The sequence below is a fragment of the Poecilia reticulata genome, linkage group LG2 (assembly GCF_000633615.1).
Source record: "Poecilia reticulata strain Guanapo linkage group LG2, Guppy_female_1.0+MT, whole genome shotgun sequence".
Classification (NCBI taxonomy): Eukaryota; Metazoa; Chordata; class Actinopteri; order Cyprinodontiformes; family Poeciliidae; genus Poecilia; species Poecilia reticulata.
Window position 1 is genome coordinate 20,292,885 of NC_024332.1, and position 14,151 is coordinate 20,307,035.

At 37.6% G+C, this 14,151-nt stretch overlaps 2 protein-coding genes across 2 annotated transcripts in view; one reads left to right on the forward strand and one right to left on the reverse strand.

Moving 5' to 3' along the window:
• The window catches only part of stk26 (serine/threonine protein kinase 26), a 37,331-nt gene extending 26,692 nt beyond the window's left edge, over nucleotides 1-10,639 (reverse strand). Inside the window, exon 1 of the mRNA XM_008435744.2 lies at nucleotides 10,338-10,639. Within this exon, the coding sequence (XP_008433966.1) occupies nucleotides 10,338-10,358 (21 nt within the window). The 5' untranslated portion in view covers nucleotides 10,359-10,639. The remainder of the gene's footprint in view (nucleotides 1-10,337) is intronic.
• A 1,155-nt stretch (nucleotides 10,640-11,794) lies between these two features.
• Nucleotides 11,795-14,151, forward strand: part of LOC103480669 (palmitoyltransferase ZDHHC3) — a 6,055-nt gene continuing 3,698 nt past the window's right edge. Inside the window, 4 exon segments of the mRNA XM_074186852.1 lie at nucleotides 11,795-11,930; nucleotides 12,689-12,777; nucleotides 13,432-13,505; nucleotides 13,794-13,964. Coding sequence (XP_074042953.1) covers nucleotides 11,806-11,930; nucleotides 12,689-12,777; nucleotides 13,432-13,505; nucleotides 13,794-13,964 — 459 coding nt within the window. The 5' untranslated portion in view covers nucleotides 11,795-11,805.

Consider the following 14,151-nt stretch of genomic DNA (forward strand, 5'->3'; position numbering starts at 1 on the left):
AACAAAACTATTCAACTCAGTCATGAACAAGTGATTTATTATTTATCGTTCTGACTGCTTGTATGTCCAGATGTCGTGTCGCTGTAATCCTGAACGCTGTGAGGCCGACAGAACCAACCGTTTGGATTCAGGATGGACTCCCAGTGGAGCTGCTGCTCCTCCGTCCAACACAGCAGCTACGTGTGCAGTCATGTGGTTCTACTTTAAACTGGGAGAACTGAAGAGCCGCATCTAAAAATGGTTCCCCAGCGTCTGATTCAGCCCACAGGAAAACTGACTCACCCACCATAATCAAAACTTGCCGGCAGCTGCTGATAATTTCTCACCCAGGAAGTCAGAAAACTCTGCTCGCTTTAGAGTTTGGGCTTGGCGGAGCCTATGATTATGTGTGTGGTGATTAGTAGAGGAGAGTTCAGGAGACAAGAACACTCCCTGGGTTTTGATCCGGTCCTGGAGCCAAACTGAACGGCTCAGAATCGGGCCGGGTTGGGAATATCGGGTTCTGGGTAAGAGCGCGGRAAAACCTGGCAGAAACCAAAGAGCTGATCYCCTGCTGGAGCTACACAGGATGTCRTGTTTTCTTTATCAAGTGGGGTCGGAACATCAAGTCCAAATCCTGGAGAGTCAAGAGAGAGCAAATCAGCTGCTTCATGTTCTCGACRGTCTGGATTTCCGCTGCCGATCAAACCTCTGACAAACAGATTAATCTCAAATAAAACGTTTAAAAAAAACAACTACACATATGTCTGTCACAATAGTCAATAAATCAATTATTCGCATGATAAATTAAGATGTGCTTGATCATTTCCATTTGAATGATTTATCATTTTTCTCTGTAGACTAAAAGCTGGATAACAAAAGTCTCAACTAACTGTGTTTGAAAGACAGTTTTGTTTCTAGAGCCTTTATATTTCATTTCATTTGTCGTTTCTGTTGTTTTGTTTATTCATTTTGGATATCTAAAATGTCTTCTGGTCCCAGTGTTAAATTGTCAGTAGAATTTAAAGTGCATTAATCTTTGAGAAAAAGTTCTTGCATARTAATGCCTTTATTACCATCACATTACCTGAAAATGGTCTCAAATCAACAACATTGTCATTTATCGCAATAACTTCTGGGACAATTTATCGTCCAGCAAAATTCATTAYTKTGACAGGCCTACGTACCGTTTCAATRCGYTTCTGAAAATCAATAAAAATACAATTMAACAGGTCAGGATAGGTTTGTGSTCTACACAAAACATGTCCAGGTCTGCCTACTTGAGCTCCTTTCACAAGGAGCCGTTTTAAAATCCCCAGGCAGGCAGAGCTCCGTAGGGTTGCTAGGTAACGGGCAGARCTCTACTGTGGTTGCTAGGTAACCGTCTGGGCTTTGCTGGGGTTGCTAGGCGAGGTGCCGCGCCTGCTGATTTGTAGCGTTACATTTGGAYGGTTTTTGGAACGGCYCRTKTTCYTGAAATCTAAAAGTATTAACTKATTGCCAAAATACATCTGGGTGGTTTTTATTTTTAATTGTTTGGGTTGTTTTTAGAAGCAGCRGAGACTCAAATGAAAATGTTGCATGATGAGACCCCTTTTTGCAKAAATTACTGGCTGAAAGAGTCAGTCACAGAACAGTTACTTTGCTTTTTCACCGTTTTAATAAATCTTATAGTTTGTTCCGGATGTTTTCAGAGGCCTCCTGCTGGATGTTAGTCAATTGTGTAAAATAAGCAAAAAATCAGGAAAGACCAGAGATATTTCCTCATAAAAACTTAATATTGAAAGACACAAAGTAAAATACATATTGCAACAGATATTGGAAAGATATTATGACAAATGCTGAATATTGGGGCTAACCCTGGTTGGTGATATGGCTTAAAAGTAAAATTTACTATATTTAAATTCAGATTTTAATTTTCTGCTTTTTTTTTATATAAAGAAATGAAAAACAACTGCAAATATTTTCACAAAATGGCTTTCATTCCAATAATTCCTCCAGTAAGTAGATCTGAATTCAAAGTCCAAATAAACACAAGCTGTAAATCGAGCTTGTAAAACAAGATGGYTGACATCGCTCTGAACTACAGAAATCCAAGGTGGTGAAAACAAAAATCTAGGACTTCCCAAAAGTTAAATCTTCATAAACAAGAAAAAGGCAAATCGATGAAACCAAATCAACTTGTGAAGTTTGTGATTTCCCTCCACAAAACACAAGAAAGGTGATTGTGTGCAATTAGGAGTATTTATTTAAATCTTTTCTGACATTAATTGGAGATGTTCTCAAAGATACAGAAACAGGCAGCATGAAATTTCCTGTGTCTCTAATACAATCTGTTGTTTTTGTCCAAGCACAAAGTTGCAGACAGACTTTAACAACATTACGTGTGACAGACACAAATTCACAGAGGAAGCAGGAATGGATGAGACAAACAGGTCAGATGGTGCGACTGGCTGTTAATGTAATAACTGAACACACAGGTGAGTGATGTAGACCTAAAACACCATCATGATCTTGTGGTGACGTTAAAAACGATTATAAAAACACATCCTTTGCAGTCTTGTTTAGCTTAAAGGTGGCTACCATAAATAAACTGAGCATTAATTCAAACTGAGGCATTAAGGTCAGTTGGGCGTCACACATCTGGCGAAGCACATGGTTTATATACAAAGTGTGAATGTATGACAATTAAAAGGGTTTTCTACCAAATGTTGAGTCTGTAGTCTTTTGTAACTGCAGTGTTGCACACAATGATCCTGTAATGACTGAAAATATCTATATTCTGCAGGACTAATTTAGATCTGTGGTGCAAGTCAGACGTCTCATCACAACTTTTTATAAACAAAGCAAAAAAAAAAAAAACTACTACAAACAATCATAATCAAACCTTGTTGTATTTGTGATTTTCATGCATTTTAAGTTTAAAGACACAGTCAGTTATTCCACATGTGAATCCCTCTAACCGAAGTACATTAAAAAAAAATAAAAATCTGGCCCGACCTTCAGTTTTTTAAACAAACCATTCTCTGGGAACTGAACAGCAACACTGGTTTGATTTATATGATAAATCATATAGATGCAAAGAATGATTTCACATAAAAATCTCGAAAATTATGGACATCGTCTCCATGAGACAGAGTCTTCAGTCAGAGGCTTCTTCATATTTGATGTAAAATAGACTGCTACAGATATATCACCATTTCTTTGATTAATATAAGTTGCAGCAACATTTACTTTCTCTTTGCTACCAATGAAGGAGTTTTTAATTTTAGCATCAGCCTTCTGAAGCACAAAGTTTATATATACATTTAAAAAACAATTATAAAGTGAATAACAGTGCAATATTTGCCACCTTTTGGTTTTMTTTTTATATAAAATTWATTAGAAATGCATATTTCTAATGTAATAAAATTCTGGGAAATTTTGACGTAAACATGCAGTCAGGATCTCATGCTCACATGAGGCAACACCCAAGAGATGACAAAAAAGAAACTAAAAACAGGAAACTCCAGTAACCACTCCAATGACATCAGTAAAATTACCCCAACGAGTCAAATCACTGGGTTTCCTGCCAGCATTTCATCAATCAGTAACACAATCTGATCATCTCTCTGCATCAAATCAGCTGAATCGTCAAGATTTCACAGCCTGCAGCTAACGGCTAACAGCTAACAGCCATGCTTCCTGTTGGCGCCCTGCACAACCTGCAGCTCTACGGTAGTTTCACTTCCAGCAGACCGAAGCAGCACTTTTCCCTCGACCTGAGGGTTTGACTAGACAAACATCAGAGAGAAAAGGCGCTGAAGCGTGAAGACGGTATTTTGTGTTTGCTTTTTCACAGCGACARGAAGCAGTGACATGTAATTCGCCTTGATGTGCAACATCTTCCAGGACTAGGGTAATGGCTGAAAACCGTTCTATTCAGGATGAAATTAACACATTTTCTCCTCAAAAAAGTCAACATTAACAAGTCGTTTTAACTTCAGCTTTACGTAAATGTTCGAGTTTCAGAGAGGAAAATTCAGTCACAGCATCTGAAGGGCAAAGGAGAAACGATGTGTGACAGAAATGTTACAGTCCAACAATAAAGCTATTGATAACAGACCATAAATGCATTAGAAGTCATGGAGTCAGATGGAAAACTTGTGCAATAATGTCACCCTTTATAAAATTACATCAAGCTAATTTCTCTGCATTATGTAATGTTCCTTGGAAAAAGGGAAGAGAAACACGGGGAACAGCGTCGGTCAGAGTTCCCTGATGCCTCAGCAAGGCTCTGCCATCTGACCTGCTCTATAAATAATCTGTTTTTAAACCAACATGTTGCTTCTTACTACTAAGCAGTGGTTCAAAACACCAGTGCAAAAAGCTGCTATTAATAGGGCTGAAACGATTAATCGTGATTAATCAACAGTTGAAATAGTTGTCAACTAATTTAGCAATCAAATCATCGTTAACTGGAGTATGCAGACTCAAATAAAAGGCCAGTTGCTGAAACGACATCGCAGTCAAAGAAGTAATTATATCAAAACTGTTAAAAAATATATACATTTGTATTTTGTCAGTAAGTATTTTCTACCAAAAACTCCTCAAGTATAGTYCTAGGTTYAAATTATGTARAAGAAATCTACTATTAATCACCTTTATCCAATTAATAATCAGTTAATCCAAAAATGAATCAAACAAATATTTCTAAATGGATGTTAGAAGGATTTGTTAACTTCAGATTCATCCTTTGCTACAAAAGATAAAGTGTAAACCAAAAGAGTCTAATTGCATTTTAGGAAGTAAAATGTTTATTTACTTTTTACTCAACAAAGGAATTGAATTATTTGGTTGCTTGTTTGCATCTTTGACATATTTTTAATATTTTATAAAAGAGGTTTAAAGGAAAAAAACTGCAGAATATGCCAACTTTAAAAAATCTGATTAATCGATTAATCATCAGAATAATAGATTCATCAATAACTAAAAAAACCTCTAGTTATTTTCCTAAATGCAAAACGTCATTCTCCCATTAAATGAGAATAACTATCCTTTATGTATGCGTTTTAGATTGCACTCCGTTTCCATTTGCTCTGGTTAAAATATGGCAGGTAAGTTTAAAAACTGCAACCCAGAAACAACAAGCACAGAATTTAATCTGATCTGTTCCAGAGAAGACACTGATCCTGCCAGACCTGAATCACCTCATTTGTAATCCACAGTTTGAAACCGTTCATGATGACGTCACTATAAACCACATAAACAAACAACTCGATCTTTAGGCTGTCTGATTGCCATCAACCACCTCACAGGACACCTTTCTTGGCTTTTACAGCAACCAGTCAGAAAAATTGAGGATTTCTTGGAGTGAAAGTAGCAGGAAACGCTGGGGATCAGTCTTTCACCGTCTTATTGTTACGATGGATTTTGTAACTTATTTAGGACTGAAACGATTAGTTGGATTAATCACGATTAATCAATTATTGAAATTATTGTCAACTAATTCAATAATCGATTAATCATTAACTGTCGTATAGAGATAGGAAAAAGGGACATTTGCTGACTTGCTAAATGATCAATGCATTTTAAGCAGTGAAATGTTCATCTTCTCATTTCTTCAAAAAGGAACTGAATTATTTATTTGTATCTTTTAATATAGTTCTAATATTATATAAAAAGGTTTAATTAAAAATATGTATTGTTTTATCTGAATAACTGGATAATCTTGACCGATAAATTGTCCCAGAAGTTATTGCGATAAACAATACTGTTGTTTTGAGACCATTTTCAAGTCATATAATCATAATAATGGCATAATAATGCAAGAAAGCATATTTAAGACCTAGAAACTTTAAATTCTAATAAACAGTTAACACAGGAACTGGAAGACATTTTAAATATCCAAAATAAATTAATTACAAAGTCTCTGTAAACAAAACTAAAAAAGGGTTAGTTCAGACCAAAGCACCTTGAGACTTTTGTCTATCAGTTTTTGGCAGAAAGAGAGAAAACTGAAAAACAATAAATAACAAATGTAAATTAAGCTTGTTTGAATTCATTATGTGATTAATTGAGGGTCAAAAATTATATATTCAATATACAGCTACAACTAATATTTGTTATGACAATCGATTAATCGATTATTCTGCCGATTAATCAGATTTTAAAAATGTCATTTTACAGATTTATCAACTTAAGCCTTTTTTACACTATATTAAAAATATATTAAAAGATGAAAATAAATAATTTAACTTCTTTATTGAATAAGAAACCAAACATTTTATTGTCTAAGATGTCATAACAGCTTTCCTGGAGTGAATTTGAATCAGGTGAAGTTATAAGGAGTTTTGGGTAAAACATGTTTACAGGCAGTGTTTTTTTTATCTTAAGAGTAAAGTGTGTTTATATTTTCTTCAACTTTGGTTTAATTATTGCTCTGAACATGTTGTTCTTCAAGTAAGCAGCCAGTCTCTATGCTCCAGTTAACGATTAATCGATTACTAACTTTCTAAATGTAATGTTTGTTACTGGTTTCTCAATAACAAGACTTTTTGTTTTGGGGTTTTTATAATGTAAAGCACTTCGAATTGCTTCATAAAATGGGCTTTGCAAATAAACTTGATCGATTAAATTAGTATTCATTGATCCAATTAATCGTTTAAGCCTTAAAATAATGAATCTCAATTTTCTTAAGTAAAAGAATATAAATATAGCTCATCAACGCCACAACAAACTGATTCTGATTGCAGAAAAAGTAAAGCATGAAGTATTTTTCTACTATTGTGTAAAAAAGTAAAATACTTGACCTTCATTATTAAGCTATATGTGTTCATATAACATTTTGTAATCTTTTCCAGTCTCCTGCTGCAGCCTGTTCATGCGTAACGAGCTCCAGATGCGGTCTATAAAAAGTGACTCCTATTATGATAAGAGCGAGTTACATCCTGACAGCAACGTTTCTGAACGTCAACGGTCGCTCAGATAAAATATTTATTGCGGAGACTCTCCGCTCATGTTGGCCTCAGTGTCCTTCAGATAACTTCAAACATCCTTATTGCATTTATAAAGAAATAAAGCAAAAACAATTACCACTTTCCTGTACATCTGAGTAAAAATACAAGGGAAAATGACTAATATCACTTAATTACACCCTGCAGCAGGCATGGCTGCTCTTCCTGGCAGGTAAACGAGTTGCTGCGCAGGCGTTGACGCTGCAGCAGCTGCCAGGTGTCAGGTGCGTGTTGACAGCACATTCGACCCACCCACCTGGAACAAACAGAGCAGGCAGCGCGAGCAGGTCCCACAGGTAGACACACCTGAAAGCCGGCCCAACAGGAGGCTCGTAAATAACTCCCATCCCTTCTTACTGGCAGAAACGCCCACATGCACAGTTGAAAAATAAAAATTAAAAATAGATTTTTCAGGTATCTGAACTTTACTTGAGTATTTTTTTCCCCTTACTTTTACTTCCTACATGTTAAGAGAAATATCTGTACTTTCTCCTCGTTAYATTTTAAGATATGGCTTGTTAGTAAAAAAATAATGATGGAAAAAAATCCACTTTAGTAGCGGTAGATGCAACCACAGCAAAACAGAAGAAGAGCACACTGGGAAAAACAACATGGACACATCAACACGAGTAACATCACAAACAACAGAGGAGCACAGTCAGAGATGCAACACATTCATGCAGTTTTATTTAAATWAAAATCCTTCTTAACAAAATAAAGATGATTGTTCTTTCTTGACTCAAAGAACATTTAGCGACGTGTTTTGTGCAATTTAAATGATCCTGATTGAGATTTAGTTTGAAGAAAAACTAGATAGTATCAGTATTTTCTTTAAAGATCTCTATTCCAACACAGAGCATGTTGTGAGCAAAAGAAAACAAAAMATTWWAGTATTTTAAGTCATTTTGTATTCTTGAAATTCAAAATGACTTTTTGTGCTAGAGTACGTATCAAAACTTGTGCTTTTTTTTAACTTTTACTAGTATTTTTTAATACAAACATCTGAGAACGTGAGCARTACTTTTGACACCACTGATTTATGATTTATGTCCTAGAAAACATTTTGCGACCTACRTCTGTACACTGTATGAAGAGATTGAGAACAATAAAACCCAAGAAGGTCCAATAAAAACATAACAATGCAGGAGATAAACATGGACACAAACTGGCTTTCCTCACCTCAGACACACCCAGAGTCTTATCTTTAACCCAGATCATGCTGTAGGATTCAGAGGCTGAGCTATTAATATCCCAAATGGTCACCGTGGAAACGTCACCAACAAATACCAAGCTGTCATGAAGTCACTTTAACACGAGTACGGGTTGAAACTTTAAACACAAGGATAATGGATAACTAAAGTTCAGATTACAGGTTCCAATAAGAAAATGATTGGTGTGACRTAAAATATTCAGGCGGAGAGGAAGCAAAGTCCAAACAAGCAAGGTCCAACCAAGAGCACCGAGCAAGGCTCACTGAGGAGCTTTAACAATCATTCAGGATCAACATGATAATACTGTAAATAAAATCTGTCTTGGAATAGTTTCCAGTAAAGTTGTAAAAAGTTATGATTTCAAAACCTCTAAAGGTGTTTTCACAGTCCAGTAGATTTGGTTCGATTGGGACCAAAATTGTAACATTTGCTACATTTTCAGATGTTGCGGTTCACTTTCACGCTGCACTGTGACAAACGAACCACACTAATTGAAAAACCTGTTCCCCTCCTCGCCTGTGGGGGCGCTGCATCAAGAACAACTACAGGAAACGACACAAAAACCTCTGAAGAAGACGTTAGTGCAACTTCCCTGTTCACAAAATGTAAACAAAAGTGGAATACCATCAAATTTTAGCGGATGTATGATTAACTTTGATGTTCTTCATAAAAAAAATTAACCAAGAGTCATTTCTCCAACGCACCTCTYGCGCCTACTKTGGTTGAATTTACCCAGAATGCCCTGCGMTTTAGACTGCTGCYTGCTTTTGAAGMGGTCTCTGGTTATACTGCATTCAAACAGCACCAGAGTTCACTTCACAGCTAGGTTTTTATTGCACCAGARTTCACTCTTTTGGTCCACATCAGACTTCAATTACGCATTCACACCTCCACAAACAAATCAGACTTTCTACATAAACGAACTAGAGTTCAGTTAAAACGGACTAAACGAAACTGGTATGGATGCACCYAAAATGTTCCCTTGATTCCTAMAGTTCAAAGTTTGTTTAAGGGGATGCCAGAGAAAATCAGCTGTTTGGAAAAACTTCTTTCCAAATGGTTGCTACACCAGCAGACAGCCTGACTAATTGACCAGCTAGTAACAGCTTGTGACTTTTTAGAGATTAAACCGACAGAAAATAACAATATTCTGCAAAATRATCATGWGAGAACCAATATAATTCATTAAATTAATATTTGAAGATGAAGATTAAACCCTTTAAGTAATATTTTAAACTCAATTTGGACACAATGAAGTAGCAATAAACGTCATCCAGGGCAGCAGCATTACTTAATAAACAGACAGCAAATGAGATTTTAGCGTYATGTTAGTAGAGATTATTCTGGAGAAATTACAACTCTACAAAGTCTAATGATTTAAACAGAATAATTTCTTTCCACTGTCCCCCTGTGCATGAACACGAGACTCAGAGGTTTAATACAAACTGTTTGTTTTCTTTGACAAATTGTTTAAAAATTAACATTTTAAGATTGAGTATTTACACCGAAACATGACTGGATGCAAAACTGTTTATATTTTAATATGAATCTGACTGTAATTTAGCAAACCGAGCTAAAACAAGGTGCTCTGGTCTGTATTGGACCAGTCCTGTCCAGCAAAATGCCACAACTTTTGTTGTGAATTGGTGTAAATGCAGCTAAAACGGAATACGCTGAATAAAAGTACAGATTTAAACCTTAAGATGGAGTTTAAAAACCAAAATATGAGCTATTTAAGGCAACATTTGGATTTATTTAAAGAAGTAAGCACACAGACGTCACCGCAACACCAAACGTTGAGGCTCAGAGTTAAATTAGCTTTAAGAGGGCAACCAAATTAGTATAAACACCAAAACAGTCTCTATGGAGAAACTCAGTCAGCTAAYGTGAATGATGTCAATTACAGAGCCGAGGCAGAGCATAAAGGATGAATGGAAAGCTTTCTGGTCGTACTGGGTGTGGAGGCTGGAAGGTTTATTTGAATACAGGTTCTGTCTTCAGGTAATGACAGTGGAAACGGCCTGTAGTTGCACAACCCCTTCTTCCTCGTTGCCAAATTGCTTCTTTTTCCTCGTTTGAACCCAGAAAACAAACTTCTAAATAGTAAAAATGAGCCAAAAACAGAAACGCTTCCGTCCACCTTTAGACTTACCTGCATACCAGGGACGTCCATAGTTACTTCGACCTCTTTTCCTCCTCCTGGCTCCTCTGCTTTCTTCCTTTCTTTCTTTCTCTCTCCTTTCAGCTCCTGATGTCTTATTCCTTCTCTTCGTCGGGTTTTTAMTCCACAAAGTTTCCTCTGAAACGGCTGAACCGGTTTGACGTCGAGGCGGAGAAATATTTCCRACACGCAGGCAGGTTTGTTTAGCAGCAGAATGAAGCGGACAAACTCCAAAACTCAAAAGTGTGACACAGAGAGTCTGCAGCGAGGAGGGGTGGGGAAAAAAAAAAAAAAAAAAGAGTTGTTGAGCAAACAAACGAGGAGAAGGACGAGCCTGTCTGAGGGAGGAGCGACAGAAAGTTCAGTCTGAACAGGAGGGAGAGAGAATCTGCTGCCTCCCTCTGCTGGACCCCGTCTGGCTGAGAAAGCGCGTTTCTCATGTGTTTTTCACTGTGAAATATTTCAGATGATAAAAAAAAAAAAAAAAAAAGACATTAATACACAAAAATAAGACGATTTGATATAAAATGTTAAAATAAATAAATAAAATCTTGCCAAGTAATTTTGGTTTCAATGAAATGTGAAGGAATTATTGACTTACAACTTGCTGAAAAGGTATTTGTGGGTTTGTTTTGTCTTATTTTAAGCGTATGAAGATATTTGCACTAAAAACTAACACTTTATAAGGTTTTGTGCTTTTGCAGTGTAATTTCATTTAAAGCTGCAGTACATGACAGTATGGTATGAGACAGATAGCCTGTAATAAAATGATCTCTGCTTTCTCTGCTCCCAGTGTAACTAAAAAAAACAACAATCTGAACCATAGGAGGGTCTTAGCGATGTCAGTTATGCCTGTGTGTGTGGCTCCTCCCCTACTCTAAGTAGAGCCTGTTGGCAATGCTAATGCCAGTTAGCATGGCATCCAATGATACATTAGCACATATAGCAGAGCATTCACGAGATTGGTTTATAGCGCAAAGACCCTCCTCCCGGCTCCTGATTGGTTGTTTCTGACTGGCATGGTGCATTTTTTTTTTCACATGGCGATAGTAGCTAAAGGTGAAAGTGTAGAAGATCTATCTTTTCAGATTAGACGGGGTTTTCTCATTATATTATGTCTATGGTGGTATCAATCCGAGCTCTTGGGCTGTTAAATGTTACAGACACAAGCAAATAATTTTGAATCTAAATGTTTTTTTAAACTTGTATTTTTGAAACAAAAGAAAATGCTCTTTTAAATATTTTACTTATGATTAGGGATTTACTTGACACATACTTCAGTGAAGCAAAACGTATTTGTTGCGATGTTATTTTGGTACTTTTTGTTTTAACTTTTAAAACTAAAATACAGGTAAATACAGTTGATATTCTAGTTTCCTACGGCCCGCGAATGCACCGGCAGGTTTTCGTCCTGACGTAATCGATAAACGTCCAGAAGGGGGCGGAGCCCGGCGGAAAGATGGCGTTTTTACGCTGTCGGAGAGATCCCTGTGGTGTTATCTGCCTGGTTTTAACTTATTTCAGCGTGTTTTACGCGGACTATGTGGTCATACAGTATGTTCTCATCCCTGCCTATGCTGACAGGTCAGTAATGGAAGCTTTAATCCCGTTTAAACCGTTTAAAACAGCCGACATGGCGTCTGTTCCTGTTCGCTGCCTCTCCATTCATTTAGCAAACAGGTCTGACAGCATCCCGAGTCTACTCCTCCGAAAACGGTCGTTTATTTATATATGTTTTACTTTTAATCACAAATATCAGTGAGTGGGTGAATTTAAGGTGGATATTTGTAATAATTAAAATCAGAGACATCCTTGTAAAATCTACCTTCGAGGCAAAAAAGACAAAAACATTAGCTGTTTGCTAACTGTGTTTACGCCAGCTGATGTCATCCTGTTTGTGTATTTTTATAGATCAACAAAAACTATTGAATGTGAAAAAGAAAAAAATAGTTTTAAAACAGTTTAACTTAAGTTTAAACTCGTTTCTGATGCAGTTTGTTGACGACAGCTTTGAACCTTTTTTAAGCGTTGATTAAAACCAAAACCAAAACAACATCGTGCTGTTTTCAGTTCTCTTCTTCTTTACATGTGATCATTTGACCCAGTCATGATGGAAACACTTTCTTTTATTTCCAATATACATAAAATGCTGGTTTATATACATAAAATCCTGGTTTATATACATAAAATGCTGGTTTTAAGTTAACAAAAACACTCAACAGATTGAACCGCACATTGTTTGTTACACAACAATGAAGCTGCTATATAAAATCCATGTTTTCAGTAAATGTTTGTTTTCTGAGACACTGAGTGAATCTTGTCCTGCTGCTTCTCCCCGGCAGCGTTTGGGGAATGCTGCATGGATCCTTGTTCAACCTGATCCTGCTGCTGCTGCTGGCCTGCCACTACAAAGCCGTCTTCTCAGATCCTGGTGGGTCGAAGTCACCAAAACCTTCAGCTACAGACTCTTATCTTCAGAGTTACTATTGCGATGATTGGTCGCCAGTCTGTCGCAGGGCAACACAGAGACACACAGGACACACAACCATGCACACACACACTCACACCTATGGGCAATTTGGAAAGGCCAATTAACCTRACAGTCATGTTTTTGGACTGTGGGAGGAAACCGGAGAAAACCCACCATGCACAGGGAGGACATGCAAACTCCATGCAGAAAGACCGGGGCCAGGAATCGAACCCAGAACCTTTGTGCTGCAAGGCAACAGCTCTACCAACTGCRCCACTGTGCAGCCCCCGTCCGTCAGACTTACTTTATTTTTTAAACCAACTACTTTTATCTGATGTTTAAAATATTTGCATTAAAGAGAGATAATCAGGTTTTTCCTAGTAGTTTAATTTCAGGTTCAGCAAATTATCGGGTAAAACGTTAATATAGCTTAAAACTCAGCTAAAACATTAAAAGTGCTTAKTTTAGACAGCACTGCAAAAACATACAATTTTACCAAGTATTTTTGTTTCTAGTGGAAATATGTTGGTACATTTAAAATAAAACAAAACTAACTCAGAAGTAGCTTTTAAGAAAAACCTGTCTGTGTGTTTGGTGTTTCATGTCCGTCTCCAGGCATGGTGCCGCTGCCGGACACGGCCTTGGACTTCTCAGACCTGCGATCTCAGCCGTCTCGGATGAACGAGCGGGTCGGTTTCTCAGCATCTGTTCAAAAGTGAAGGAGGTTCTGATGGCTGGATTTGATCAAGTTGAATTGTTTTCTTGTTTTAGCGTCTTAAATGTTGAAAATGTGTCGSTTTCTTAAATTCTGATTGGATCCTGATGGATCCGTTAGGTAAAAAGTTACTGAAGCTAAAGTGTTTCAGCTGCTGATGCTGCTGGGTTCTGCTGGGTGTATAAAGGTTSAGGGRACCCGGTCCGACTCGGTCGGTTCTGCAGAACCTCAGTGAGCCTGTGGTGGTTGTTGTTGTTGTCAGGGCTGTGACGGCTGGACGGTGTGCAGCCGCTGCGAGATCTACAGACCTCCCAGAGCGCATCACTGCAGGGTCTGCCAGCGCTGCATCCGCCGCATGGACCACCACTGTCCCTGGTGAGACCACACGCGTCCGGACGTCTGTCCAACCGCCTGTCTGTCCAACCGTCTGTCTGTCCAACTGCCTGTCTGTCCAACTGTCTGTCTGTCCAACCGCCTGTCTGTCCAACCACCTGTCTGTCCAACTGTCTGTCTGTCCAACAGCCTGTCTGTCCAACCGTCTGTCCAACTCAGTCCAACTGTCTGTCCGACCATTCATTAGTTTCATATCCATCCATCCATCCATCCATCCATCCATCCAT